General features: G+C 34.7%; 1 protein-coding gene across 3 annotated transcripts; it reads left to right on the forward strand.

The window, feature by feature from the left end:
* On the forward strand, positions 1-27,398 carry ATP5F1C (ATP synthase F1 subunit gamma). Of its 3 annotated transcripts, XM_016426025.2 has the most exons (10): positions 1-150; positions 10,687-10,721; positions 11,254-11,385; positions 18,828-19,032; positions 20,816-20,959; positions 23,054-23,118; positions 23,815-23,970; positions 25,363-25,459; positions 26,507-26,542; positions 27,264-27,398. In XM_016426025.2, the coding sequence occupies exons 1-9, from the start codon at positions 95-97 to the stop codon at positions 26,511-26,513; spliced, it is 897 nt and encodes a 298-aa protein (XP_016281511.1). In that variant the 5' UTR covers positions 1-94; the 3' UTR covers positions 26,514-26,542; positions 27,264-27,398. The 3 variants fall into 3 exon arrangements, with proteins under 3 accessions (XP_016281511.1, XP_016281512.1, XP_007504004.1); XM_016426026.2 differs by lacking the exon at positions 26,507-26,542; XM_007503942.3 differs by having other exon boundaries at positions 25,363-27,398.
* Positions 27,399-27,634: the final 236 nt, after the last annotated feature.

A 27,634-nucleotide genomic window follows, 5' to 3' on the forward strand; every position in this document is an offset into this window, starting at 1 on the left:
GAGAGTCAAAAGCTAGAGAAAAGGGGTGGGAGAAGCAGTCGGTGCATGCGCACTAAGGTCTGTCTGGCCGACCTTCAGCTGTGCTGGTGGCACCATGTTTTGTAGAGCTACTATCGCCGGCTCCTCCGCCTGGGCTCTGCAGCCGCAATGGTACGCGACCCCTGGGGACAGCAGAAGATGGGGCATAGTGGTAGGGGGATGTTGGAGTGGGTGGGGATTGGAAGCTGGGACGGTAGAGCTTTGAGGACGTGGCAGGGTGAGGATGGAAGAGGGTCGTGGGACCCGGGCTAGGCCTCTTTCTCCGAGGCAAGGAGGCCCCAGGAAGCCCAGGCCTGCAGGATGAGCCGGAGGACGGGGAAGGTCACGCAAGGTGTCTTAGACCAGAAGTCGATTCTGCTAGTCTGAGGAGTACCCAGATGGGTGAGGTAAGGGATGACCCTGAACTTTAAGAGCAGTATGGATGAGGCCGCCAGGGAGAGATGTCTGGAACCCCGAAGAGACGAACGTGCAGAAGTTGACCTGGATGCTAAAGGAAGTTCAAGGGTCCAGGTTAAGCACTACTTGAGGTTTTGCACATAATAAACGCTTGATGATGTGCTTATTGAATTAAGAATTGGGTATTCAAAATGAGAGAAAAATTACTGATTTTAAAGGTTCTTCTATAAGAGAGTCCAAAGAGGGAGAAATACTGTGGTTTTTAAGGAATCTTGTTTAAGGGAGGCAGTACTTAAGACATATATGCTTATTTGAATAAGAAATAGGTATCCAAAAGGAGAAATATTGTCGTTTTTAAGGGAGATAATATTGTGGTTGTTCAGGATTCTTGTGGGAGAGAGAGTGCTTAAAGATATGTGCTTATTGAACAAAAGTTAAGTATTGACAAAAGGAGAAATACTCTGGTTTTTAAGGATTCTTCTGTAAGATAATCAGTGCTTAAGACCTGTGCTTATTGAATTAAAAGATTGGCATCCAAAAGAGGAGAGATACTGTGGGGTTTTTTTTTAATGATTTTTATGTAAGACTTTCCAAAACGGGAGAATACCGTGTTTTTTAAGGATTTTTGTGTAAAGGAGAGTACTTGGGATATCATGCTTATTGAATTAAGTTAGATAGGCAAAGAGGGAGAAATACTGAGATTAAAAATAAGCATCGTGAAGAGAGATAGAAGCTGTAGTTTGGATCCTGGAAAAGAGTTGGGATTTTTCAGGAAGTTTATGTAGAAGACTTCCTTAGGAAGGTCACAAAGTACTGTACTAAGTAAGGCCGTTATGTCCTAGAGGTCTGGAAGCAGAATGGATGTGTGTCATTGTTTGCTGCCACACAGATTATTGCTGTTAGGAGATTTGAGAGTATGTTCATGAACTCCTGTGGTTCTTGGGAATATTCTTTGGAGGCAGTAATAAAGATAGAGGTACTAGAATGCTGGCATACAGGTATTATGCAAAACCTGGAAGAATTTAGACATCTTTTGCAAAGGAAGAAATTACATTCCTTTCCATAGAAAGTTTCAAGTTTTACAGTGTTTTTTAGGGGAATGAAGGATGTTGCACTATTTATTGACTGTATGAAGTAGAAATGTGTGAAAGATATTGGTTATTTTTTAATCTTCCTCTAAGCAACTGATTTGTAATAAAAGAGGTGAAAGATTGTCAGAACTGTGGGGCAGTTAAATCCTTAGAGCTGTATAGATTTGTAGATTTTGATTTATCTTGACATTTGAGAAGTAATTTTTCTCAATCTAGAAAATATTCAAATTATTATGCATATGAGTCCCAGGGGTCAGTGTAGGTCAACCTGTTTGGAAACATAACAAAATAGTTAAGAAAAAATATTGTATTCATTGTGCTCTGTTAATATCACCTTTTAAAATGTATATGAAATTTTTGTTTATTATTATTATTAATGATAGATAAATAAATTTTATAATTTTTTATAGTTTAAACCAGAATTAAAGATCTTTTGAAGCCAAGGTCATAATGTACCATCCTTGATCTAAACTTTATCTATAACCAAGAGAATGTTTTTAAAATCTAGTTTAAATGAGGACCCTTATTTTGAGACCCAAATTGATCATATAATTAAAGACAGAGCTGGGAAAAACCCTAGAAACCCATCTTGTCTAATCCCTTCATTTGACAGATGAAGGAAATAGGCCCAGGACAGAGCTGGGATTTAAACCTGAATCCAGGACTTTAAGGTTGTTCTAATTATTATGTTGGAAACTCAAATCTAGAGTCTTATCCACAGTAGTATTTTTTTTTAAACCCTTACCTTCTGTCTTAGAATCAATATTGCAGAAGAGTGGTAAGAGCTAGGCAATGGGAGTCTTGTGACTTGCCCAGGGACAGAGCTAGGAAGTGTCTGAGGTCAAATTTGAACCCAGGACCTCCATCTCTAGGCCAGGCTCTCAATCCACTGAACTACCCAGCTGCCCTCAACAGTAGTATTTTTAACACTGGTTTGATGTCTGCAGGTCAGGAGCTCACTAAGCACTACTGTACACAAAGCTTATATCATATTCCTATTTGTTTCAGCTCTTCTCCCACCACAGTTGTTTTCTCCTGTCTTTCCTAATTTGTTCTTTTCTTGTTAATAGTTAACCTGCTTTGGGGATTTAAAACTTGAAGAAATTATGACCTGGATGTACATACACTGTGCATAGATTAATCATGTAGGGGAAAAACATGTCTAACAGAAAAAATGATGAGATGTTTACTTAAATTTCATTTCTATAATTACAAATTGAATTTATTTTAAATTATCTTTTTTTTGCCGTTGGCTTTTGTAGGCACTTTCTACCTTTTAAAGATTTTAGCATTGCTTTTTTTCCCCTTAAAATGTTACAATAAACCAAAAAATGTACTATTAAATATACTATTGCTATTTGTGGCTATTAATGAATGATAATGCCAAATGAAGACATAGCTTTTAGCTTGAAAACGCTTTTTATATATTACACATTGGATCACCATGATAACTATGTTAAAAGAAGGTAGTACCAGCATTGTCTCTATTTGAAAATGTGTTAGGTCCTATTGCTACTTCTACTATACCACATTAAGAACTTCATTTTGTCAATCCTTGACGTTTAACATTATACCACTTTATTAAAAGACAAGTTAGAGAAAAGACAAGAATCATTAAATGGGAGTTGATTATGTATTTTTGTGCTAAAAATATACGAGAGTGTGTAACCCAGATAGTTCAATAAGTGAATCAATGAGTTGGTAACAAACATAATCAGAGTAATAAGGAATCTCTTGAGCAAGACAGTTGCATTTTCTTATAAATGAGTTTCTTTTTTGGCAGTTTGGTTACAGAAGGGAATGAGATGGAGGGACCAGAAATTGGGAAACCACTTAATAAGTTCTTGAGGTAGTCTATTTGATAAAAACCTGTTTTAAGAGTGGCTTTGTATAGGAAGAAGGGGAAGAATGCAAGAAATGAGATTTTTCCTTTTATTGGATTCGGACAATGAAAGGTAGTGATAGGTTGAAGATGGTTCCATGTTTGAGAACCTTGAGTGATACATTAGAAAGGACTAGGAGTAAGTAACTAAACAAAAAATAGAGAAATTTGGGAAATAGACTTAGGAAGAAAGAATATGAGGTGTGCAGAGTTTGAAATACTGTTAATGATTTTCAGGTAGAAATGTGGAACTCAGGTTCAGGAGATGGATGGATGGATAGATAGATAGATAGATAGATAGATAGATAGATAGATAGATAGATAGATAGATAGATAGATAGATAGATAGATACAGGCAGGCAGACAGACAGACAGACAGACAGACAGACAGACAGACAGACAGACAGACAGACATAATCTACTTAGAAAGAGCAAACCCATGGCAGCAAATCTGATCACCCTGAGGGAAGAGTTAAAAAGAAGAAAAAAGTGGGACCAAGACACTTTGGGGATACTCTTACTTAGGAGATAGTTGAAATAGCCAGTATGACAGAAGTCAAGCAGATAGAAAGCACAGTGAATAAGTAGAGAGCAGTGTCTTGAATGCAATTATCCATGGAGGTCAGCAATGTGAAAAGTTTGTGGAGAGGTCAAGAAAGATAAGGACTATGACTATTGGACTTAAACATTAATGATCATCTTGGGACTAGCACTTTCGTTCAAATTTGAAATTATGAATGGGGGACAAGGTAGTATAGAAGTGAACACAATGAATTTAAAAGACTTTCTAGATTTTCAGCTATAAAAGGGAAAGATATAAGACATCAAGGTCGAATGTAAGTTTCTTTTTTTAATTTACTGGTGACCTGGATGTATTTGTAACTCAGGGATAGGTATCTGATAAACATATTGAGGATTAAAGATAGAATAATCACAAGATGGGGGAGGGGAGTCCTCAACTTAACCTATTAGCCAGCTATGATTATTAATAATGACATCAAGCAAAAACTATGGTAGTACCTGCCTATCTGAAAGGACTTTTACTGCTGAACTGTCATCAAGAAAGTCTTCCAAAAATACAGATAGTTCTCTACCACCTGCCCCCCATACACACACACACACACACACACACACACACACACACACACACACACACACACAGAGTTAAGCCACAGTTCTTGGGATATTATCTGCATTGATGAAGTCAATATATCCAAGGAAACTGAGGAAAGAATTAAGCTATTTGCCCAGGGTCACTGAGCTAGTCAGTGTCTGAAGTCACATTTGAACGCATAAAGATGGGTCTCTTTTTTTTCCCCCTTTTTGTCTTAGAGTCAACACTGTATTGGCTCCAAGGCAGAAGAGTGGTAAGGGCTAGGCAATGGGGATTAAGTGACTTGCCCAGAATCACACAGCTTGGAAGTGTCTGGGGTCAGATTTGAACCTAGAACCTCTCATTTCAAGGCCTGACTCTCAATGCACTAAGTCACCCAGCTGCCCTCAAGATGGGTCTTTCTAATGCAAAGACCTGTGATCTTTCCATTGTGCCACATAACTGCTCCCTCTTTTTTTTTTCATTTAATGTATTAAGACTACTTAAAAAGTGAATAGACGCTCTCATTTGATAAAGCCAATGCTGACAAAAAGAATTTCTGAAATTTTAAAACATAATTTTCTTATTTGATTGTAACTTGAAAATAGAAATCATATAATACATGTTATAACCCAGATTGAATTGCTTGTCAGCTCCAGGAGAAGGGAGGAAAGGAGGACGAAAGACCAATATTAAAGAAGAAAATAATATATCCTACATAAATATTTTATCTTTCTATATATTGAAACTGTCTTCAAGTTCTAAATACATATTGTTAAAACTTGTCTGCTAGTAAAAATAACAGTAATGTTTATTTTGCCATTTAAGTGTCTTTTTAGTGATTGTGGCTGTCCTTTTAAAATTGTTTGGGAAAATATTCCCCCAATATCTGTAATTAACTTATTCAATTAGAGCTGGCTCATTTTTTCTTTTTTTTAATAATTTTGTTTTTTATGTGGAAAAAATTATCAGCACTCACAATTGTTGCCATATATCATACAAAAAAAGAATATTGTATAAGAAATTGAACTTTTTTATGTACAGCTTTTTAAAAATCTATAAATGTATATAATTTAATAAGGTAGCAACAAAATTCCTTTATCTCATACCCTTTTTACAGTTTTTTTGGGAGAGCTTTTTTATTTTTTACATATCTTTCACTATCCTCTAACCCAGACTTCTTTATGACAAATCTATATAATTGAACAAAATAAATTAAAATTAACCGCATGTGAAAATGCATGTCTCTTCTCTATCTCTGATCTTTCTCTCCCAAGAGATAGCAAGTATTTAATTTTCAAAGTTCTGAAGGCTTTTAAAAATTATTTTTCTTAGGCAAATTAAAAATTAATTGGAAACTAAATAATCTAATTCTTCAAAACAAGTGGGGCAAAGAACAAATCATAGAAACAATTACTGATTTCATCAAAGAGAATGACAATGAAGAGACAACATACCAAAATTTGTGAGTACAGTCAAAGTAGTACTCGGGAAAATTTATATCTAAATGCTCATATCAATAAAATAGAGAAAAAACAAATCAATGAACTGGGCATCCAACAAAAAAAAATTAAAATCCCCAGTTAACACCTATTTGGACATCCTAAAAATCAAAGGAATAATTAATAAAACTGAAAATAAAAGAACTTGAACTAATAAATAAGACTAGGAGCTGATTCTATGGGGAGTGGGGGCAGGGAACCAAATAAGATAAATAGAGTATTGGTTAATTTGATTTTAAAAAGAATCAAATTACCAGTATCAAAAATTAAAAGAGTGATTGCACCTAAAATGAAGAGGAAATTAAAGCAATCATTAGGAGCTATTTTGCCCAATTCTATGACAGCAAATCTGATAACCTAGGTGAAATGGATGAATATTTACAAAAATATAAATTGCTTAGGTTAACTAAATAGGAAATTGAATACTTAAATAATCCCATATCAGAAAAAGAAATTGAGCGAGCCATAAATCATCTCCCCAAGAAAAAATCCCAGAGCCAGATGGATTCACAAGTTAATTCTATCAAACATTCAAAGAAAAATTAATCCCAATACTATATAAACTATTTGGCAAAATAAGCAAAGGAGTCCTACCAAACTTTATGACACAAAGGTGGTGCTGATACCTAAGCCAGTAAGACCAAAAACAGGAAGAAAATTATAGACCAATTTCCTTCATGAACACTGATGCAAAAACCTTAAATAAAATATTAGCAAAGAGGCTATAGCACTATATCACAAGAATTATTCACTATGACCCAGGTGGAATTTATACAAGAAATGCAAGACTGGTTTAATATCAGGGAAACTATCAGTATAACTAACCATATCAATAAGCAAATTTACAGAAATCACATGATTATTCCAATAGATGCAGGAAAAGCCTTTTACAAAATACAAAACCCATTCCTATTGAAAAAGCTATTAAGCATAGAATGAAAAGGCCTTTCCTTAAAATAATAAGTAGTATCTATTTAAAACCATCAAGTAGCATCTGCTTTGGGGATAAATTAGAAGCCTTCCCAGTAAGATCAAGAGTGAAGCAAGGATACCCATTATTACCACTTTTATTTTATATTATACTAAAAATGCTAGCTTTAGCAATTAGAGAAGAAAAAGAAATTAAGAGAAAAGTAGACAATGAAAAACTAAACCATGATAGAGAATCCTAGAAAATCAAATAAAAAACTAGTTGAAATAATAACTTAGTTGCAGGATACAAAATAACCCACATAAGTCAACATTTCTATATATTTCCAGCAAAACTCAGCAGCAAGAGTTAGAGAAACTCCATTTAAAATAACTCTTAAACAATATAAAATACTTGGAAATCTATTTGCCAAGACAAACACAGAAATTATATGAACACAATTACACAATACTTCACACAAATAAAATTAGATCTAAACAATTAGAAAAACATTAATTGCTCATGGGTAGACTGAGCTAACATAATAAAAATGACAGTTCTACCTAAATTTATTCAGTGCCATACCAAACTACCAAAAAACTATTTTATAGAACTAGAAAAAATAATAAAATTCATCAAAAATAAAAGGTCAAGAATAACAAAGGAACTAATGAGAAAAAAATGTGAAGGATGATGGCCTAGCAGTACCAGATCTTAAACTCTACTATAAAGCAGTAGTCATAAAAACAATCTGGTACTAGCTAAGAAATAGAAGAGTGGATCAGTGGAATAGATTTGAGGTAAATGACCTCAGCAATTTAGTGTTTGATAAACCCAAAGACCCCAGCTTTTGGGATAAGAGTTCACTATTTGACAAAAATTGCTGGGAAAATTGGAAAACAGTATGGCAAAAATTAGGTTTAGATCAATATCTCACACCCTGTACCAGCATTGGCAAAATATTGGCACACCTTCCCAGCTGGCACTTGGGGTGTTCTGCCTCTTACTAGCACCTGAGGATATTTTTTTGCATGCCCTTGCCCCTCTGTCCAGCTGCCCAAAGCAAGCACTTCCTCCCTTCACTCTCCAGGATAATGCAGGGGACTCATGAACAGCTTGAAGTTGCAGTTTGGGCACCTGACTGACCTTGAAAGCCTTCACCAACACTGCCCTATACCAAGATAAGATCAAAGTGGGTACATGATTTAAAACATAAAGAGTGATACTGTAAATAAATTAGGGAAACATAGAATAGTTTACTTTTCAGATTTTTGGAGGGGAGAATTTATGACCAAACAAGAGATAGAAAGCATTATAAGATATGAAATGAATAATTTTGATTATATTAAATTTAAAAAGTTTTGTACAGACAAAACCAGTGCAACCAAGATTAGAAGGGAAACAACAAATGGGGAGAAAATTTTATAGCAAATATTTCTTCTAAAGGTCTCATTTCTCAAATATATAAAGAACAAAGTCAAATTTATTAAGAATCCAAGTCATTCCCCAAATGATAAATGGTCAGAGGAAACGAATAGACAATTTTCAGATGAAGAAATCAAAGCTATCAATAATCATAAGAAAAAAATGTTCTAAATTCCTTTTGATTAGAGAAATACAAATTAAAACAACTCTGAGGTATCACCTCATATCTATTAGTTTGGCCAATATTACAGTAAAGGAAAATTACAAACATTGAAAGAAATGTGGCAAAATTGGGACACTAATGCATTGCTAGTGGAGTTGTAAACTGATCCAACTATTCTGGAGGGCAATTTGTAATTATGTCAAAAGGGCAATAAAAGAATGCATACTTTTTTTATTCCAGTAACACCACTAATTTGAATGGGTCTGTATCCCAAAGAGATTTTTTTTTTAAATAGGAAAGGACCTGTTAGTACAAAAATATTTAGAGTGGCTCTTTTTGTGGTGGCAAAGAATTGAAAATTAAAGGGATGTCCCTTAAATTGCTATCAATAGCAATACAATGATTCAGGATAATTCTGAAAACTTGTGAAAAAAAATACTATCCACCTCTAAAGAAAGCACTATTGGAGTAGAAATGCAGATGAAAACATGATTTATGATATGTTTGGGTATATTTTTGGGGGTGTTGGTTTAGATTATTCTCTTTTAAAAATGAATAATATGGAAATGTTTTGTGATAATACATAGATAACCCAGACTGAATTGCTTGTCATTTCCAGGAGGGGGGAGGGAAGAAGGGAGTGAGACAATATGTATCATAACTTTGGAAAACTTATGTGAAGATTTATTGAAATTTTTTAAAAAATTATTGGTTTTCTTCATATTATTATAATCATTGTGGGAATTTGTTCTTTAGGGTTTTTTATCTCACTTTACATCAGTTCATTTAATTCTTCTCATGTCTAATATATGTTTGTAGTAGATATTTGACCAGTTCTTATTGGTATTTGTCATTTCTTATAGCACAATATCTCATTACATTTACTATATACCACAGTTTGTTCAGCCTTTCCCTCAGTGAAAGGCATTTATTGAGTTTCCAGTTTGCTTCTACATAAAGCGCTACTATAAATATTTATGCCACCTTTTCATCTATCCTTGACCTTATTGGGATGCATGTGTAATACAATATTTTTGTACAATTTAGTGATTTTCTAATCCAGTTCCAAATTGCTTTCCACAATGTTTGAAGTACATTGCTTTATCAGTAGTGCATTAGTGTGTGCCTATTCTCCTACAACCCTCCCAACAATGTTATTTTCCTCTTTCATCATCTTTGCCAATTTAATGAGTGATACATTCTTCTTCAGAAATGTATTAATCTGCATTTATCTTATCATTAGATGATATGAAACATGTTTTCATAGAGTTGATAATTTGTTTTCTACATTTAAGAAGTGATTGTTTATGCCCTTTGATGCTATTAGATATTGGAAATAGATCATTATATTTTTATTAAATTCTTATATATCCTAGATTTCACCTTTTTTAAAAGATGTTACAAATATCTATATCCCTTAGCCTTAGTGAATTGTCATTCAGGTTTTTTTATGTAGCTACAAAATTAATCTAAAATAATATGAAAGTAAGTCACTGCTTTAAAATTGTGGTTGTAGAAGTGAAATTAAATTGAATCTTCATCATTAGTGATCTAAGTTGTGATTGGAATGAGTAATTTAGTTGGTTGGCTTGGTTAGGGGTTTGTTTTCTGATTAGATAGTACATTACTAGACTATTAAGGAAAGTATCATTTGCATACTTAAGCAATTTTATATAGTGACCATACATAAGTCAACAAATACTGCCTTGTGACAGCACTGTATTTGATAGTCTTTGGATTAAAAATTAAGTAGTGGTAGTTGGCCACAGCCTTAAAAGAAGTGTGTGGAAACTGGAAAACCATACTCTCCAAAATGGAGGGAACTGAGAGGGGTGGGCGACATTCTGGTTGAAATTTGACCTCAGACATTTCCTAGCTGTGTGACACTGTTTAAGTCACATAACCCCAATTGCCTAGCCTTTTCTGCTGTTCTGCCTTGGAACTAATGTTGAGTATTGATTTTAAGACAAGAGATGAGTGTTGTTGTTTTTTTTTAAGTGTATTTCAAGCATATTCCAATGTCTTCAATAGATCCCTTGTAGATGGTTTAAAGGAAAAGATGTGCAGAAAGATGAGAAAATAGGCCTCAAGAATCATGATTCTGGCTGGGAAGGAAGGAAGGAGGGATTTATAATCTATTGAAATGGAGGTGAAATAGTATTTAAAGTTTTCTCTTTATTTTCAGGATCCAAGTCAGAAATATGGCAACTTTAAAAGATAGTAAGTATTTTATGCAACTTAGTTTGGGGGTTGATTAGTACTCATTTCCAAAAGATTATTTTAATCATTCCTTTGTGTCCTTGGACAAGTAACTTTGCCTCTAGGAGGTTTCCATTCCCTCATCTAGAAAGTGAAAGAACTGGGCTACTTCTGAAGGCCCTTTCAATTCTGGTTATATAGTCCATTCTTTTTAAACTTAGTACTTTAACCCATTATATTTCTGAACTAATCGATAAAATAAGATGGATAAGCATGTTCAGCAAAAAGTAGAATGGAATGGTATTTAGGACATTTTGTTTCTGCTCCCAGTTCTGCCACTTTTGGCAAGTCACTTAAACTCTCTGTGCCTCATTTTTCTGAATTTTGAAATTAGTGATTGTACTAATTTATTTTGTAATGACATTTCTGGGCCTAAAATCCTGTGTTTCTTGTAACTTAGCTGTAGATGAGAAATATTTGGGGTTCCCATTGTACTTCTATACAATAAATAATGTTTGAATTTTTAATTGTTCTAACTTCTGAATATCTTCAGTTACCAGGAGACTAAAGTCAATCAAAAACATCCAAAAAATTACCAAGTCTATGAAAATGGTGGCAGCTGCAAAGTATGCCCGAGCTGAGAGAGAGCTAAAACCAGCCAGAGTATATGGAGTCGGGTCTTTGGGTAAGAAAAGAGCATAATTGATACTTTAATATTTTTTTTTAAACCCCTACCTTCCACCTTAGAATCAATATTGGGGATTGGTTTTAAGGCAGAAGAGCGGTAAGGGCTAGGCAATGGGTGTTAAGTGACTTGCCCAGGGTCACACTGCTGGAAAGTGTCTGAGGTCAGATTTGAACCCAGGACCTCCCATCTCTGGGCCTGTCTCTCAATCCACTCTCAAGCCACCCAGCTGCCCCCAGAAAAGACTACTTTAAAGAGAAAATTACTGTAAACTAATTAAAGGTATCCTTTTGGAATATAGTGAAAAAGCAAAGAACTTGGAGTCACGTTCAAATTCTGACTCTTATATACTACCTGAGTATTTTTCAGAAAGTCACTTAACTACCTCTAGGTTTCACTTTCCTTACTTGTCAAAGTAGGAGGTTGAACTAAATTATTTCTAAGCTATATATCAATGAAATTTTGTAAAATGTTAGTTTACCAAATTTTTCTTTAAAAATCTTTTCTTTGAAGGAAAACAAGATAAACAAGGGAGATAATAAGCTTATAATCATGTTAGGAAATAACAGAAAAGGGAAATATGATGAAACACATTTGATCAAAGATCAACAAAGGGAGAAATTATAGGAATATACTACTGACCACCCAGACATCAGTAGGAAGCAGATACATATATGAAATGGATTACAAATCTGTTATCAATACCTCTCACAAGAAAATATCACTATTCATCTATTATTTCTCTGACCAGTATTGGGTAATCTCTTTCTTATTCTCACCTGTTGGTCTGTGAAATCATTCCTTAGATTGCAGACAACAGCCTCTTCCTCAGTATCCATTTTTTCCCCATTACAGAAGAGCCTCATATCTTTTATTTGGCTTCAAGTGTTTGTTGGGCCTTATTCTTCCCTTCATTTCCTGGGTCACATTCTGGGGCCCTTTAACATTCTAAAAGAGGTTTGATCTGCCTCTTCATATCCTTTTTTTTCTTTATCTCTTAAGTGTAATGCATTCTTCCTTTTTTTTTTTAAGAGGAACATTTCCTCCCGATTCCCTTTAAGGAAAAAAAACAGCCTTTATTTTTTGAGAAATTATTTGGCCGGGACAGAACTGCAAGATATCTTTCATCTTTTCATTCTTAATGAAGCCAGGTCCTCATTCTCCTTGGTAGCTTCCTAGGGCTACCCCTAGGAAGAAACTGCTAGTTGACTTTGACTACTATGTCCATAGGGACCCCCTAAACTAAATTTTATTTAATTATAATAATATAAAGAAATAATACAAGTTTTTCTCAGGGAGTAATACTAGCTTTCCCTCCTGCTAGTAGCTCCCTGCAAAAAAATCAACACTAACCTTCCAGTTTCTATTATTTTTCCTCCATTCATTTTCAGGTTCATTTTTCTTCCATACTTATATCAACAAATCCATGATCTAATAATGATCCCTCAGCTGGTACAGATTACAATCTATCCATGCCATCATGTTCTATATCATTCTTTTCTATGTCTTCCAAAAATTCCCATAGAGTATCTACTCAATATGAGGTCTTTAACTTCATATTTTTTAAGGCTAGTTGTGTAGCTTTCCTATTATCTCTTATTTTTCATATGTGAATAGCTACTTCTTTCCAATCAAACATTAAACGGATGATATCCCTTAAGCCACTTCTGCATATATGTCCTCATCCTTGGTAAATGCCAAAACCTTGCCTGCCATGCCCACTCGCTTGTCTTCTTTTTTGTTTCAAAATATTGTTTTCCTATTTCATTATCACACAGCAGCAAGAAAATGAACTTTATTATTGCTTTTATATTTAAAACAGTTATTTTACCATCACTTCAGATTGAACCTCCCTTGTAACCAAAAAAAATTTGCTCGGAAGTATCAAATATAGTAATCGCATCTAAAAGTGCATATAATATTCTGTCTTGGTAATTCTTAGAGAGTCTGTGTTCCCAGAGCTCCTCGAACATTGGCTGTTGCCATTTATTTTCATCTTTGCCAGTTTGCATGATATCAGGTGAAATACCAGAGTTATTTATGTATCTTTCTAGGAATGGCTCTCATGTTATATATTTGTATCACTTCGATCTTGTACTTTCTCCTATACTATTCAACATACTGGTCCCACAATAAGAGTTGGAATACTTTTTCCTCCCTGTTACCATTTCCTGACTCTACTAATAGCACATTCAATACAAATCCTGGTGGTTGTTATTTATCTATCCACTACTAGGGTGTTTTCCCTACTTTTTCAGTGAATTCATTAAGCTCAAGTCTTCCTCTACACCCTAAACATTCCCTTCTTTTGATGGATAAAGAAACCAGTCACAAAAAGATGAAATAACTTAACCATAGTCAAGGTTCTCAGATGCCAGGCTGGTACTTTTTCCTTCTGTTCATTGCTATCTGTATCCTATACTACAAAATTTAGCATTTGATTAATTATTACTTGTAACTGCTTCTGCATTTCTTTCTAAGTTTTGTGAAGACACAAACCATGCCTGATAACTTTTCTCTTAACATCTGGGACAGTGGTGTCAACTCAAATAGAAACTGCTTAGAAAGCTTCTAATTAACATTATTTTGTATATTTATTTTGTTAAACATTTTCCAATTACATTTTAATCTGGTTCAAATCAACTGGAGAGTTTTGCAGGACAGTTTGGAGGTTACAAGTTTAACACTTCTGCTCCAGAATGTTTATCATTGTACTAAACACCTAGTACTTAGACCTTGGTAGTCTGTGAAGTTTAGCTGTAGTAAAAGAAATTTTGAATTTACTTCAGAATATTATGCTACCTCACAGTTATTTTCCTCAATGGTGATTTTTTAAAAATATTAATTACTGAATTTCACCTAGGAGTCTTTGGGACAGGATGTTGCAGGAGAAGGATCACATTTTCAAAGGGGAAAAAAATTTTTTTTAACTCTCCAGCCTAGTTATAATGAAAGGAAAACCGATTTCACTATCATAATTCAAATATTACTTTAGTTTTGTTGAGTTGTGTTTTTGGAGTGCTTAAATAGAAAGCATGTATTAATTGTTGACTCAAACTGAGCTTAGTGCTGATCACATTTACCAAAAAAAATTAGTTTCTTCCCTCAAGGCACTTGAATTTTAATGGGAGGGGGATGTGGGACAGGAAGAAACAGCATATATAAGAGCAGGGACACTAAAGGAGGGCTATGTTGGGAATCACCAGGGATATGATGGATATGTCCTTTACAGATTTAATGGCTATGTTGATTTAATTTGGTTTCCGAAAGAAGTGGCAGAAAGCAGAGGTGGAGAGTGTATGATGAGAGGAAAGGAAAAATGCATAGAGGTAGAATGTATGACAATAAAATAGCAGGGTAAAAGTAATGGAAGAAGTAGAACGACAAGGTTGGTGAAAGATCATTTTGTGGTTAAATGGTTTTACAAGAAATTTAAGAACATTAATTTTTTTAAGTCGTTTTCCCTGTTATGTAAAAAACTACTTCTATTAACCGCATTCTCAGTCATGGAAATTTGGAGTTGGAAAGGGTGTTAGGTCTTGCAAAGCTATTTGGTCTTTAATCTGAAGCTGTTTTTGTTTGTTTTTTAAATTGAAATAGTTTATTGCTTGATTTTCGTCATCAGAATGTAATACAGAGAATTAAGATAAAACAGCACTCCATCAGCTAGCACATAGTACATAAGTTGTTCTCCATAAGTAAAGATTCTGCTTTGTAGGGGTCCACCAGGAATAGCATAAAGCCCACTATGAAGGGAATTTAACTGGAAATTTGCTGCTTGACCCCTTATATTTAGCACATTTTCTAAGTGTCTCTTATGTCTCCATCTTAAGATGAGGTTCCAAGATTAAAATGAATTTATCTTCATTAGTGACTAGAACGCTAGTTATTTTACTAACCCTCACACCTGAACAAATCATTCTATTCTCAGAGAACCTGATGCTGGTGAACTGCAATGACTACTCAGTACTCATTAGTTCCTGATCTTCTGGTTCTTCACTCATACTATGGTGGACAGTCTTCTAGTTCCTGCTCCCTTTATACCTATGATTCAGAATTAATGTCCACTGAACCAAAAACTCCCATTCTCCTTTCCCCCTTCCCTTTATTACTATCCTTTTCTGGCCTATATTTCCATTATTCATATAATTTTTCTACTTCCCCTTCACTTATACCAAGTAGAACAAAAATAAGCCTTCTGCATAACAGACTATCCAATACCTTAAGACTTCAAGTGTCCCTGAATCTTCTTCAGACCTAACAGCGCCAGTTCGTTCATAGATTCAAGGCCCTTTGCATTGTGGTTGCCCTCCTCTTCATGCTCTCTAGTTGATCAATGGGAGATGCTTTCTTAACAGCATGAGGAAGATAAAACTATCTTTTCACAGTCATGGTAAATGTATATTCACTTTGAAGGAAGGTGTTCCTTTAGCTGACTTGCCTTGAATCCCAGAGAAAGATAAGAAAGAGACTTCACTTAACCTCTGCAGAAGAAAGCGGCAGTCCCCTCACTCATCCACGGATATATGGATTTGTTGTCATCTCTTTAATGAGGCTTCGTGGATAGGGGAAACAGAGGCCTTGTTAGTTGGCAAGCTAGGGAACACCCAATGAGTGGGCCTGTAGGGTAAGTCTTGCTATCAACTCAAGTAAAAAAAAATTTCACTTCCCTGTCATTAGTAAAGCACCTCCTCCCTTTGATAAACTGGAGCGTCTCCCTGGGAGGGCAACCACAATGGTAAAGGGCTCTAAGTCTATGCAATATGAATATTCAGATAAAGGAACTATCAGCAAGTTATATATAAGAAGTCTGAGGGGCAGCTGAGTAACTCAGTGGATTGAGAGCCAGGCCTAGAGATGGGAAGTTCTAGGACCAAATCTGGCCTCAGACACTTCCCAGCTATGTGACCTTGGGCAAGTCACTTAACCCCCATTGCCTAGTCCTTGCCACTCTTCTGCCTTAGAACCAATACACAGTATTGACTCCAAGACAGAAGGTATGGGTTTAAAAAAAAAAGTCATCTGTGACTTCTTAATTATTTATTATAAGTGATTCTAACCCTTGATGGACTGGTGACAGAGGTGTTATTATTGATACTGTTACTCTGGTTTTGCTTCTGTTCACTGTTGCAACTTTACATCACCAGATGTACTCTAAGTTGCCCCTGATAATACCACCACTGCTTGAACTGTATGCTTTTTTAAAGGATTTTTATGCTACTGAATTTAAAACTGTTATTTGTATATAATTCTTCCTCTTATCTCTTCCTCCTGCTTATGTTAGGATTTTTCCCTTAGAATTTTAATCCATAGACTCTTATCCTTCCCTGGATTCTTTTGAAATTTGCTTTTCCAGTCCCAAGAATTCATTGTAGTCCATTCTCTGCTTTTCTCTCTTCCATCTCAAGGTTTCTATCATTTCTGTTGCTACAACCAAAGTTTCCCTGTTGGGAATAATCAGATCCATAATTGAATTTCACCTTGTTCTTTGACCTTTTAAAAATATTATAAATAAAACAAGTCACAAAGTTTACTGCTCTTCTTTTGGGATAGAAAGCTCTAGCAGATATCTTAATAATTGAGGTTCCCCACCATATTCTATCATGCCACTTGCCATGCTTGTGACTGTACTTCTCACCTATTTATTCTTTCTGTCCAGGTAGTCTATAGAATAGAGGATAGGAAACTTTTGGTTTCATTTGTATTGGGAAGCCCAGAGCAAAGAAACTCCTCATCAATGTAAATTGACAATTTCTCTGAAATTTAAGCTCTGAGAGATTAAATGACAACCAGAATGATAGAGCCAAATGTGTGAGAAGTAGGACTCGAATTCAACCACATGTTCCTAACTTTGAGGATAGCTCTATCTACGATGCTGTGTAACCTCACAAATATATACTCTTATAAAATCACGTCTTTTTTTTTCTTCACTCTTATTTTCTCCACCACACTTCTCTCCTGTGGACTCTGGATTTCTTTTCTCATGAGTATATTTCCTTAATATATACTACTAACTTCACCCTTCCACTTTGATCTTTCTTTATTTTGAAAAAAGTTACTTATCCAGAGCCATAGATATCCCATCATATGTCCCATCCCAACAAATCTCCCAGTGAAATTAAATTTTCATTCATTCATGTGTTAGGACCTCTGTTTTACCTTACTTTTTTCCTACCCTTTGGATTTTTGTATGTAGACATTTGAAGTCAATGATTTTATTTCTGTCTTATTTCTAGGATTTTTTCCCCCCTTGCTGACTTTCTGGTTATAGTTGTAACTATTCGGCTATTATTCTTACTTCATTACAACTATTTGCTATGGTATGTAATTTAGTGAAGATACATAGCCAGTTTTGTCCTCTCTTCCATGTTTTTCCATTAAAGCCCTTTATATTAGATTTGTGGGGACAGCTAGTTCACGCAGTGGATAGTGCCAGGCCTGGAGCCAGGAATACTCATCTTCTGAAGTTCAAATTTGGCCTCAGATACTTCCTAACCGTGTGACCCAGGGCAAGTCACTTAACTCTGCCTCAGTTTCTTTATTTGTAAAAAAAACCCTGGAAAAAGAAATGGCAAACTATATCTTCCAATATCTTTGTGAAGAGAATTCTAAATGGAGTCATGAAAAATCTGATACCACTGAAAAACAGCTATTAGATTTGTAAGACAGCAGTCAAATAACATTCTTTTTTTTTTCTCATAATGGGTTATTTACTTCAAAGATATAGCAAGAACAGACATGAGACATTTCCTACAGTACCTGGGAGCACAAGTTCTCTGTACACATCTCTGGGGGAAATGGCCTTGCACTTAGAATGATTTCTGCATAACATTAATCTCACCAGATTCACATACAAAGCAGTAGGTCCTCCTTGTCTCCATTTAGTTTCAATCAATGATGCCCACAGCATACTTAAGATGGCAGAAAAATGGAGCTCGAATCTGGCTGTGCCAATAAATTGGGCTTCCATTGCAGCCCTAGTAAGAATGAAATGTCGGAGTTGTACATTTCCACCTGCTCTTGGGTGGAAATTTAATTAATGCTCTCTTAATTCTAATATCAAAAATAGGCTTTTTTTGAGTTGCTATAAATGAATAATAGTCATCCATTTCGACAGATATGGGCATGTTAGTCTCTGTTATATCTTAAATACATTCCCCTCAAGACAGCAGGCCTCTCTGTTTTGAAGTTATCTAATGACTATTTATGTTTATTTATTGGACTTCAGTTCTATCAAGTATTCTTTGGATGAAGACTTGGAATAATTATATTAGGATTTTGTTAAAGAATTTTCACTGTATTGTAAGAGAAGTTGAAATATAGATTTTGTTTTATTGTTATCAAAACTGCTAGAATTTAGATGGATATTTTAAAAAACAGCCAATTCTTCCTTTCTTAAACTACAACTATTCATGATTAAGTCTATTTCTTTTCTTTCTAAGCTCTTTATGAAAAAGCTGATATTAAGGCTCAAGAAGACATGAAGAAACACCTTATTATTGGTGTATCCTCTGATCGAGGCCTTTGTGGTGCTATCCATTCCTCAGTTGCTAAACTGATTAAAAATGAGGTTGCTACCCTCACTGCAGCTGGAAAGGAAGTTATGATTGTTGGAGTTGGTGACAAAATCAGAGGCATCCTTAATAGGTAAGTGTTTAGTACAGACTTTGGTAAGAAATAGAAGACAGAATTTCTTTGAAAGAAGAGTTAGTTTTAAAAGGAGGCCACTAGACTTGGAGTGAGAAGATCTGGATTCAAATTATGACTGTTGCCTACTAGGTATTTGACGATTGGTGGATTACCCATTCTCTCTGAGACTCAGTTCCTCATTCATTATAAGGTGTGATGATCATCGTGTACTGTTGAACTCAACTCAGAGGGCTTTTATTAAAGAAAAGCACTTTGTAAACTGGCTGCTATTTTAGGTAGGGTTTTGTGGGTTTTATGTTCATTGTTTTTCCTAATGTGACTCTTAGAATATACTTTTCACTTTATTTTCTACTTCTCAGCTTTCTTTCCCATCATCATTCATTAAATAATACAGAACCTGTCAGAAGCTATTAGCATTATTTCATAAACATTCTGATATGAAGCTGTCTTAACATGATTGCTTAGGAATCTGATTATTTATAGTAAGATGTCTTTGAATTATAAGTCCCATTTGTGGGTTACAAAGATGATCTCAATGTCCCTTCCAACCTTAAGGCCTGTGATCCTATGCAAGAAAACTAAGGAAAGGGAGATATGAAATGAAAAGAGCACAAGTGTAATACCAGGCCAAAGGTTCTAAATCTAGGATCTGTGAGGTCTTTTTGTTAGTTCAATAAACTGTATTTCAATAGAATTGTTTTCCTTTATACTCCTGTATTTTTTTTAATTGTTATTCAGAGATGGTTCCACTAATCTTACCAGACTGCCAGAAAGGTTTATGACACACAAAAAAAGATTAAGAACCCAAATAAGACAAAGGTCTTATTTCTTCCACATTAGCCATTTATTTATTTATTATTTTTGGTCCTTACCTTTCAACTTAGAAGCAATGTTATGTATTGGTTCTAAGGCAAAAGAGTGATAGGGGCTAAGCAAGGAGGGTTATGTGACTTGCCCAGGTTCACACAACTAGGAAGTGTCTGGGGCTAGATATGAACCCAGGACCTCCCTTCTGGTCCTGGCACTCAATCCAGTGAAGTACTCAGCTATCCCCTGTTAAAAGTACATATAATTTGAATAGGGGGAAGGAAAGTAATACAGAGGGAGAAACATATAAATACTGAATTTATTTAACATAGAAGGGATGAAGGAAAGGGAAATGGGAAAGGACGAAATATTAATTCTTTTGCCCACTAAATAAACAATATCTGACTTACACTAGACTAAAACCTAAGTTATCTAAAGTCAAGTCCAGCAGGGGATCTGTATCTCACAGAGAATCCTTGGTGAGCTAGAAACAGGAATCCTAGGTATAATGTCCACAGATGGTCTCTTCCAAGTAGATATTCTACTCTTCAATCACTGTCCAGCATAAGACTGAAGAATGACTCCACACCACAGCCAGTAGATATTAATAAAGCCAGTATCTTGATGGATGTGTTTCAAGATGATTCACAAATACACCTGTCTCCTTCCTCTCTCAGGTCCAGAGTGACAATTAATTTACTGTCCCTAGGAACTCTGACCCAACCAGGCTCAGGAAGATTCTGATCTCAAGCCCCTGTCCATTCCTTGCATCCTTTATTTTCCATTGCTACACCCTACATTAGCCATTTAGAATTGCCAAGAAGAATAGGAGAAAAATGTTCAGAATAATGGGTGAACTTCAGGGAAAGTCACAGAGAACTTCCTGGTGATATTTTCCACATTGTCCCTTTTGATTTGTATTATTTCATTAAACTAATTATAGTGACTTCATAGAGACATAATTTTGTTTTAGAACTCACTCTGACCACTTCTTGGTGACATTTAAAGAAGTGGGGAGGAAACCCCCTACCTTTGGAGATGCTTCAATCATTGCCCTCGAACTACTAAATTCTGGATATGAGTTTGATGAAGGATCTATTATCTTTAATCGATTCAGGTATGGTAAAACTTTTTTTCTTTCTTTGTTTTATTTTAATAACAAATTTCCGGAACTATATGAACACAACTACAAAACACTTTCCACGCAATTAAAACTAAATCTAAACAATTAGGAAAACATTAACTGCTCATGGGTAGGACAAGCTAACATAATAAAAATGACCATCCTACCCAAACTTATTTAGTGCCATACCCATCGAATTACCAAAAAACTTTTTTACTGAATTAGAAAAAACCATAACAAAGTTCATTTGGAAGAACAAAAGATCAAGGATATCTAGGGAAATAATGGAAAACAATGCAAAGGAAGGGGGCCTAGTAGTACCAGATCTCAAACTATACTATTAAGCAGTAGTCATCAAAACAGTATGGTACTGGCTAAGAGACAGAAAGGAGGATCAGTGGAATAGACTTGGGGTAAATGACCTCAGCAAGACAGCCTACAATAAACCCAAAGGTCCCAGCTTTTCAGACAAAAATCCACTATTTGATAAAAACTGCTAGGAAAATTGAAAGACAATATGGGAGAGATTGGATTTGGATCAACATCTCACACCCTACACCAATATAAACTCAGAATGGGTGAATGACTTGAATGTAAAGAAGGAAACTATAAGTAAATTATGTGAACACAGAATAGTATACATGCCAGATCTTTGGGAAAGGAAAGACTAAAACTAAGCCAGAGCTGGAAAAAATCACAAAATGTAAAATAAATAATTTTGATTACATTAAATTTAAAAGTTTTTGTACAAACAAAATCAATGCAACCAAAATTAGAAAGGAAACAACAACTTGGTGGGAAATCTTCATAACAAAAACCTGACAAAGGTCTAATTACTCAAATTTATAAAGAGCTAAATCAATTGTACAAAAAAATCAAGCCATTCTCCAATTGATAAATGGGCAAGGGACATTAATAGGCAAATTTCAGATAAAGAAATCAAAACTATTAATAAGCACATGAAAAAGTGTTCTAAATCTCTTATAATCAGAGAAATGCAAATCAAAACAACTCTGAGGTATCACCTCACACCTAGCAGATTGGCTAAAATGACAGCAAAAGAAAGTAATGAATGCTGGAGGGAATGTGGCAAATTCAGGACATTAATGCATTGCTGGTGGAGTTGTGAATTGATCCAACCATTTTGGAGGGCAATTTGGAACCAAAGGGTGCTAAACTGCCTGCCCTTTGATCCAGCCATAGCACTGCTAGGTTTGTACCCCAAAGAGATAATAAGGAAAAAGACTTGTACACGAATATTCATAGCTCTGCTCTTTGTGGTGACAAAAAAAATGGAAAATGGGGGGATGGCCTTTGATTGGGGAATGGCTATAATGGAACACTACTGTACTCAAAGAAACAATGAACTGGAGAAATTCCATGTGAACTGGAACAACCTCCAGGAAGTGATGCAGAGCGAAGGGAGCAGAACCAGGAGAATATTGTACACAGAGACTGATACACTGTGGTTCAATCGAATGTAATGGACTTCTCCATTAGTGGCAGTGCAGTGATCCTGAATATCTCAGAGGGATTTATGAGAAAGAACACTATCCACATTCAGAGGAAAAACTGTGGGAATAGAAACACAAAAGAAAGACAACTGCTTGATTACATGGGTCAATGGGGATATGATTGAGGATGTAGACTCTAAATGATCATCCTAATGCAAACATCAACACCGTGGAAATAGGTTTTGATCAAGGACACATGTAAAACCCAGTGAAATTGTGCATTGGGTATGGGAAGGAAGGGGTGGAGGAGAAGAGGGAAAGAATATGATTCTTGTAATCAAAGAATAATCTTCTAAATTGACTAATTAAATAAAATTTTCCAAAGAAAAAAATTTTCACATTTTCCAAAGTTATGTGATTCATATTGTCTCCCTCCTTTCTTCCCTCCCCTTCCTGCAATTGACAAACAATTCAGCCTGGGTTATACATGTATTTATGATAATTTTTCAAGAATTAAAGACTTTTAAAATGGGTTGATATGAATAGAATTATTTCATTTAACATAAGCATATCATTAATCACAATATCCATGGAGGCCTGTTTTAAACAAATTATTTTTAAATTTCACTTTCAGGTCTGTTATCTCTTATAAGACAGAAGAAAAACCCATCTTTTCCCTAAATACCATTGCAAATGCTGGTAAGTACTAAATTTTAAAAATATATTTAAAAGAATGTTTTCAGTGTTGTAAACTATTTTGTCATTCATCAGACATTTATTTAATCATTTCATCACATGCCTGGAATTAGGGGAGACAGATAAAAATGTCCCTTGCATTTCAGTCTTAGGTAGAGATTTGTGTTATATATTAAGGCAGATACTGAAATGAACCGCCTTCCTCATGGCAGAGGCAAAAGATTACTAAGGCAGAATACCTTTTATATTTTAGGGTATGGTCACTATATTAAACATTTTTGCTAAATTATTTTTCTTTGTAAGAAGGAAGAGTGTAATCTATCTGCCCCAAGAGTGGCAAGGGGAGAAAAAGAATCTAAAAGATGTAACTGAATGAGCACTGAAGGCTTGTTTTCAGGGCTAACAAGACCTTTTGGAGAAATTTCTAACATTGTGAGAATTCATTTACCCTGATACAATCTCAGTCCATCTTGGTTTGTTCCTGTTTACAGTGACCACTCTCATATTTATAATATTAAATTTTGTTTTACTTATCTTGCATGTTATAATCTACTTGGACATCTGTTTAGCTAATACAGGTGAAAAATGTTGGAACAAAACTGTTCTCACTTGCCTTATGTCAACTTTGAACATAAAAATGAGTTTTCATTGTATTAGTACTAGATATCATTGTTTTAAAACTGTAATTTGTCTTAACAGAGAGTATAACTGTTTATGATGACATTGATGCTGATGTGTTGCAAAACTATCAAGAGTATAATCTGGCAAACATCATTTACTACACTCTAAAGGAATCGACCACCAGTGAGCAGAGTGCAAGAATGACAGCTATGGACAATGCTAGCAAGAATGCCTGTAAGGACATATATTGAATTAATTTAATAGCCTAGAAAAGAAAAGAGGTCATTAAAATTCCATACCTGTAAGGTTTTTTTTACATATAATAACAAATTTCCACATAAGTTTTCCAAAGTTATATGATCCAATTTATTCTCCCTTTCTCCTTCCCTTCCCCCTCCTGAAGCTGGCAAGCAATTCAGTCTGGGTTATACATATATTAGCACACAAAACATACTTCCATGTTTTTCATTTTTTAAGTGGACAATCTTATAAAGCCCAAATCCCAAAATAAATTATATACTTCCATCAGCATTCTTACTCCAACCGTTCTTGCTATGGACATAGATAGCATTCTTTGTCCCAAGTCCTCTGAATTGTTCTAGATCTTTGTATTATTGAGAGTAGCTAAATCTATCACATTCGATCACTCCACAGAATTGCTGTTACTGTGTATAATGGTTTCCTGGTTCTGCTGATTTCACTCTGCATCAGTTCATGTAGATCTTTCCAGCTATTTTTGAAATCATCCTGTTCATCATTCCTTATAACACAATAGTATTCCATCACTCTCATACACCACAATTTTGTTTAGCCATTCCCCAATTGAGGGACACCCCTTTAGTTTCCAATTCTTTTCCACCACAAAAAGTACAGCTATAAGTATTTTTGTACAAACAGGTCCTTTCCCTTTTTTTTTAACTCTTTGAGAATAAGAAATGATTACGTTGTCATTTTTCCCCTATTATCAAATTAATAGACCTCGTAGTACTATGCTAGGTCAAAGGATATGCATTCTTTTATAGCCCTTTGGGCATAGTTCCAAATTGCCCTACAGAATGGTTGGATCAGTTCACAACTGATCCTGATCACAACATCAATGCCTTAGTGTCCTAATTTTGCCACATTCCTTCTCATACCTGTAAGTTTTTGAGTGGTATCAATATTAAAATGATATGTGAAGACATGTGACAACATCTCATTCATGTAACTGGAGTGGTAGTTCTGTATTACTGTTCTTTTGTAATGTCTTGGGATGGCAAATCTTTTGCCCCAAATTTTTTTTTAATTTGCCAATGAGATTAATACCACCTGGCTGATTATAACAAAGAAATGACACTATAAATATGAAAGTTCTTTAGAAAATACTGATTAGAGGCTTGTTAGTGCAAAAATTATTCCTATTTTTTTTTAAGTGGTTACAGTGTACTTTGGAATGTAAGACCTTGAATATGGACAGAAGCCCTTTACTGAATCAATTTTTAGGGCCCTGTCTTAAAACATCTAATTTTCAGAGTTAGTGAATGCTTTCCTATTTGATTTTTTGTCAGATCAAGTGGGCATGTGGGTATGTATACACACACACACACACATATATACATATACATTTGTATTTATTTATTTTTTTAGCTGAGATGATTGATAAGTTGACTTTGACATTTAATCGTACTCGCCAAGCTGTCATCACAAAGGAGTTGATTGAAATCATCTCTGGTGCTGCAGCTCTGTAAGTATATGGTCAGATTTTATATTAATTTCATTCCTGCATCCTCAGTTTCTGCTAGTTTGATCTGGATCCTGAAATTTGAGAGTAACAAAAATTGTTTGGCATCAGAAAGATATGGTGAAGATGAGTTTAACTCCAGTGTGTTATAGCTAACAAGACTCATTCTTTTAGAAAAGATTATGTTGTCATTTTTTTCCCCTGTTATCAAATTAATAGGAAATTGTTAGACTTTGCAAAGATGAAGCCAGGGCAAATGGTCTTTGAAAATAAGACTGGAAGAAATAGTGAAAATAAGCACTTTGAAAACTGCCTCTGTAACATTTCTGGTACTAGGGATATAGGCCTAGTGACACTATGTTGTTACTAGTTGATACAATTGAGTAAGATCCTATATAGGCTGCCAGTGGAGGGGTTAGCTAGCCCAAATAGGAATAGAGGAGAGGAAAACTTATTTGACAGCAGTTAGGACTGGTTCCATGAGTAGCCCTTGCACTTCCAGCCCAAGTGAGATAGTGAAACTCAGCCTTAAAACTTGAAGAGCAACATTCAGATAATTAGAAAATGATTGATAAAGTTAGCAAATAGAAAATTTTCTCTTTTGTGAAGTATACACTTCATTACTTCCTATAAAAATGTGATTTGTGCAGTTCAGAGGTAGGATTGTCTACATCACAAATTAGCTTTCACAAGGACTAGAAAGTACCTTGATTATTTTGAATGGAGTTTTTAAATTTTTTATTACTTATGTGCCTTTGTATCAATAAAACAGGAATAAAATGCAGCATTTATTGATTCTGGTGCTGCCTGTGGCTACGTTTTTGTTGGTGGTGTGCTCTGCATAGTTTGCATGAAAAATTTATATTTCTAACCAGAGTGAAATTCAGTCATTGCAAATGACTGATAAAGTTATCTAGGAATGTTTAAATATTTTTTAGCTTTACAGGTATGCTTTTTTTTTTGGTCTAAAATAATGTGTATGATTGACTTGCATGGAATGCTTCTTGATCTGCTTGTTCTGTTTTTTTTTTTCTCTAACATAATAACCAGGAACTAATGGATCCACATTTTATCCAAATTCAAGAGGTAAAGTGGTGAAATTACAACTATGTTCTCATCCCCTAAGCCCCTGAAAGAAAAAAAAATAAAATTTAAACAAACCAACTAATTACAGGTATTTCAAAAGCAATAAGAGGTCTTTTTAAAAAATATATAGATTTAATATGATATAGCTTCATTTAACTGTAGAACCTAATAGAAGGATTCATATGTGGGGATTCCCAAGAGATGCCATGTGTTTGAGGGCTCTTTTTTTTTTTTAATAGGAAGAAGTGCTATCAGTATTTTTGTCAAATTGGGACTATGACCCTGTAGTAGAAAACAAATGTCATAATATTTCATTCATATGTTCAGTATTATGTTAGCTACTAATTAGGACAATTTACAACAATAGTATATTGTTGTTTATTTGTTCCAACTTTTTGTAACTTCATTTGGAGTTTTCTTCGCACAGATACTGAAGGGATTTATCATTTCCTTTTCTAGTTCATTTTTACAGATCAGAAAACAAGAAAAACAGGGCTAAGTGACTTGCCCAAGATCACACATCAGGGAAGTGTCTCAGGCCAGACTGAAATCAAGAAGATGAACCTTCTTGACTTCAGGGCTGAAATTCTATTCGCTATGCTATCCAACTGCCCTACAACAATAGTATATTATCCTTTAAAAGCATGTAGGATATATTATGATATCACCTCAATGTTTTATATTCCAAATTAACAATGTTCAATTTATTTTTATTTTTCAGGTAAAGACATGAAATGAAGCAAGCTAATTAATTTAGCCTACTTTTGTCTGTCAGAAGAACTCTTGGTCCACTGTGTACGTGGAAGACAAAATATTTGTAAATTATCTTACAATAAACAAATTACATGAAAACAAAGCCTTTTCAATATTTTCTCAATCTAGAATTACAATGATGTGAAATTTCAGTTGTAACTTAAAGTGTTTGTATAGTAGGTTGCTGTTGTATAAACAATACTATATTCTAAGTAAAATATGAAATAATCCTCATTAACAAGAATGATTTTAAAACTTATGAGCTATTGAATATTATGAACTTATTATGAGTAAGAAGAATATGAACTTCTAGGTGAGATTCATATGTTCTTTACCACT

Source organism: Monodelphis domestica, chromosome 5, assembly GCF_027887165.1.
Source record: "Monodelphis domestica isolate mMonDom1 chromosome 5, mMonDom1.pri, whole genome shotgun sequence".
Taxonomy (NCBI): domain Eukaryota; kingdom Metazoa; phylum Chordata; class Mammalia; order Didelphimorphia; family Didelphidae; genus Monodelphis; species Monodelphis domestica.

Bases quoted from the DNA above. Each gene is read 5' to 3' on its own strand.
- ATP5F1C (XM_016426025.2), top strand. From the start codon at position 95: ATGTTTTGTAGAGCTACTATCGCCGGCTCCTCCGCCTGGGCTCTGCAG. The intron at 23,119-23,814 runs GTAAGTACTAAA...TTGTCTTAACAG, and splicing joins AAATACCATTGCAAATGCTG to AGAGTATAACTGTTTATGAT. The intron at 23,971-25,362 runs GTAAGGACATAT...TTATTTTTTTAG, and splicing joins CAATGCTAGCAAGAATGCCT to CTGAGATGATTGATAAGTTG.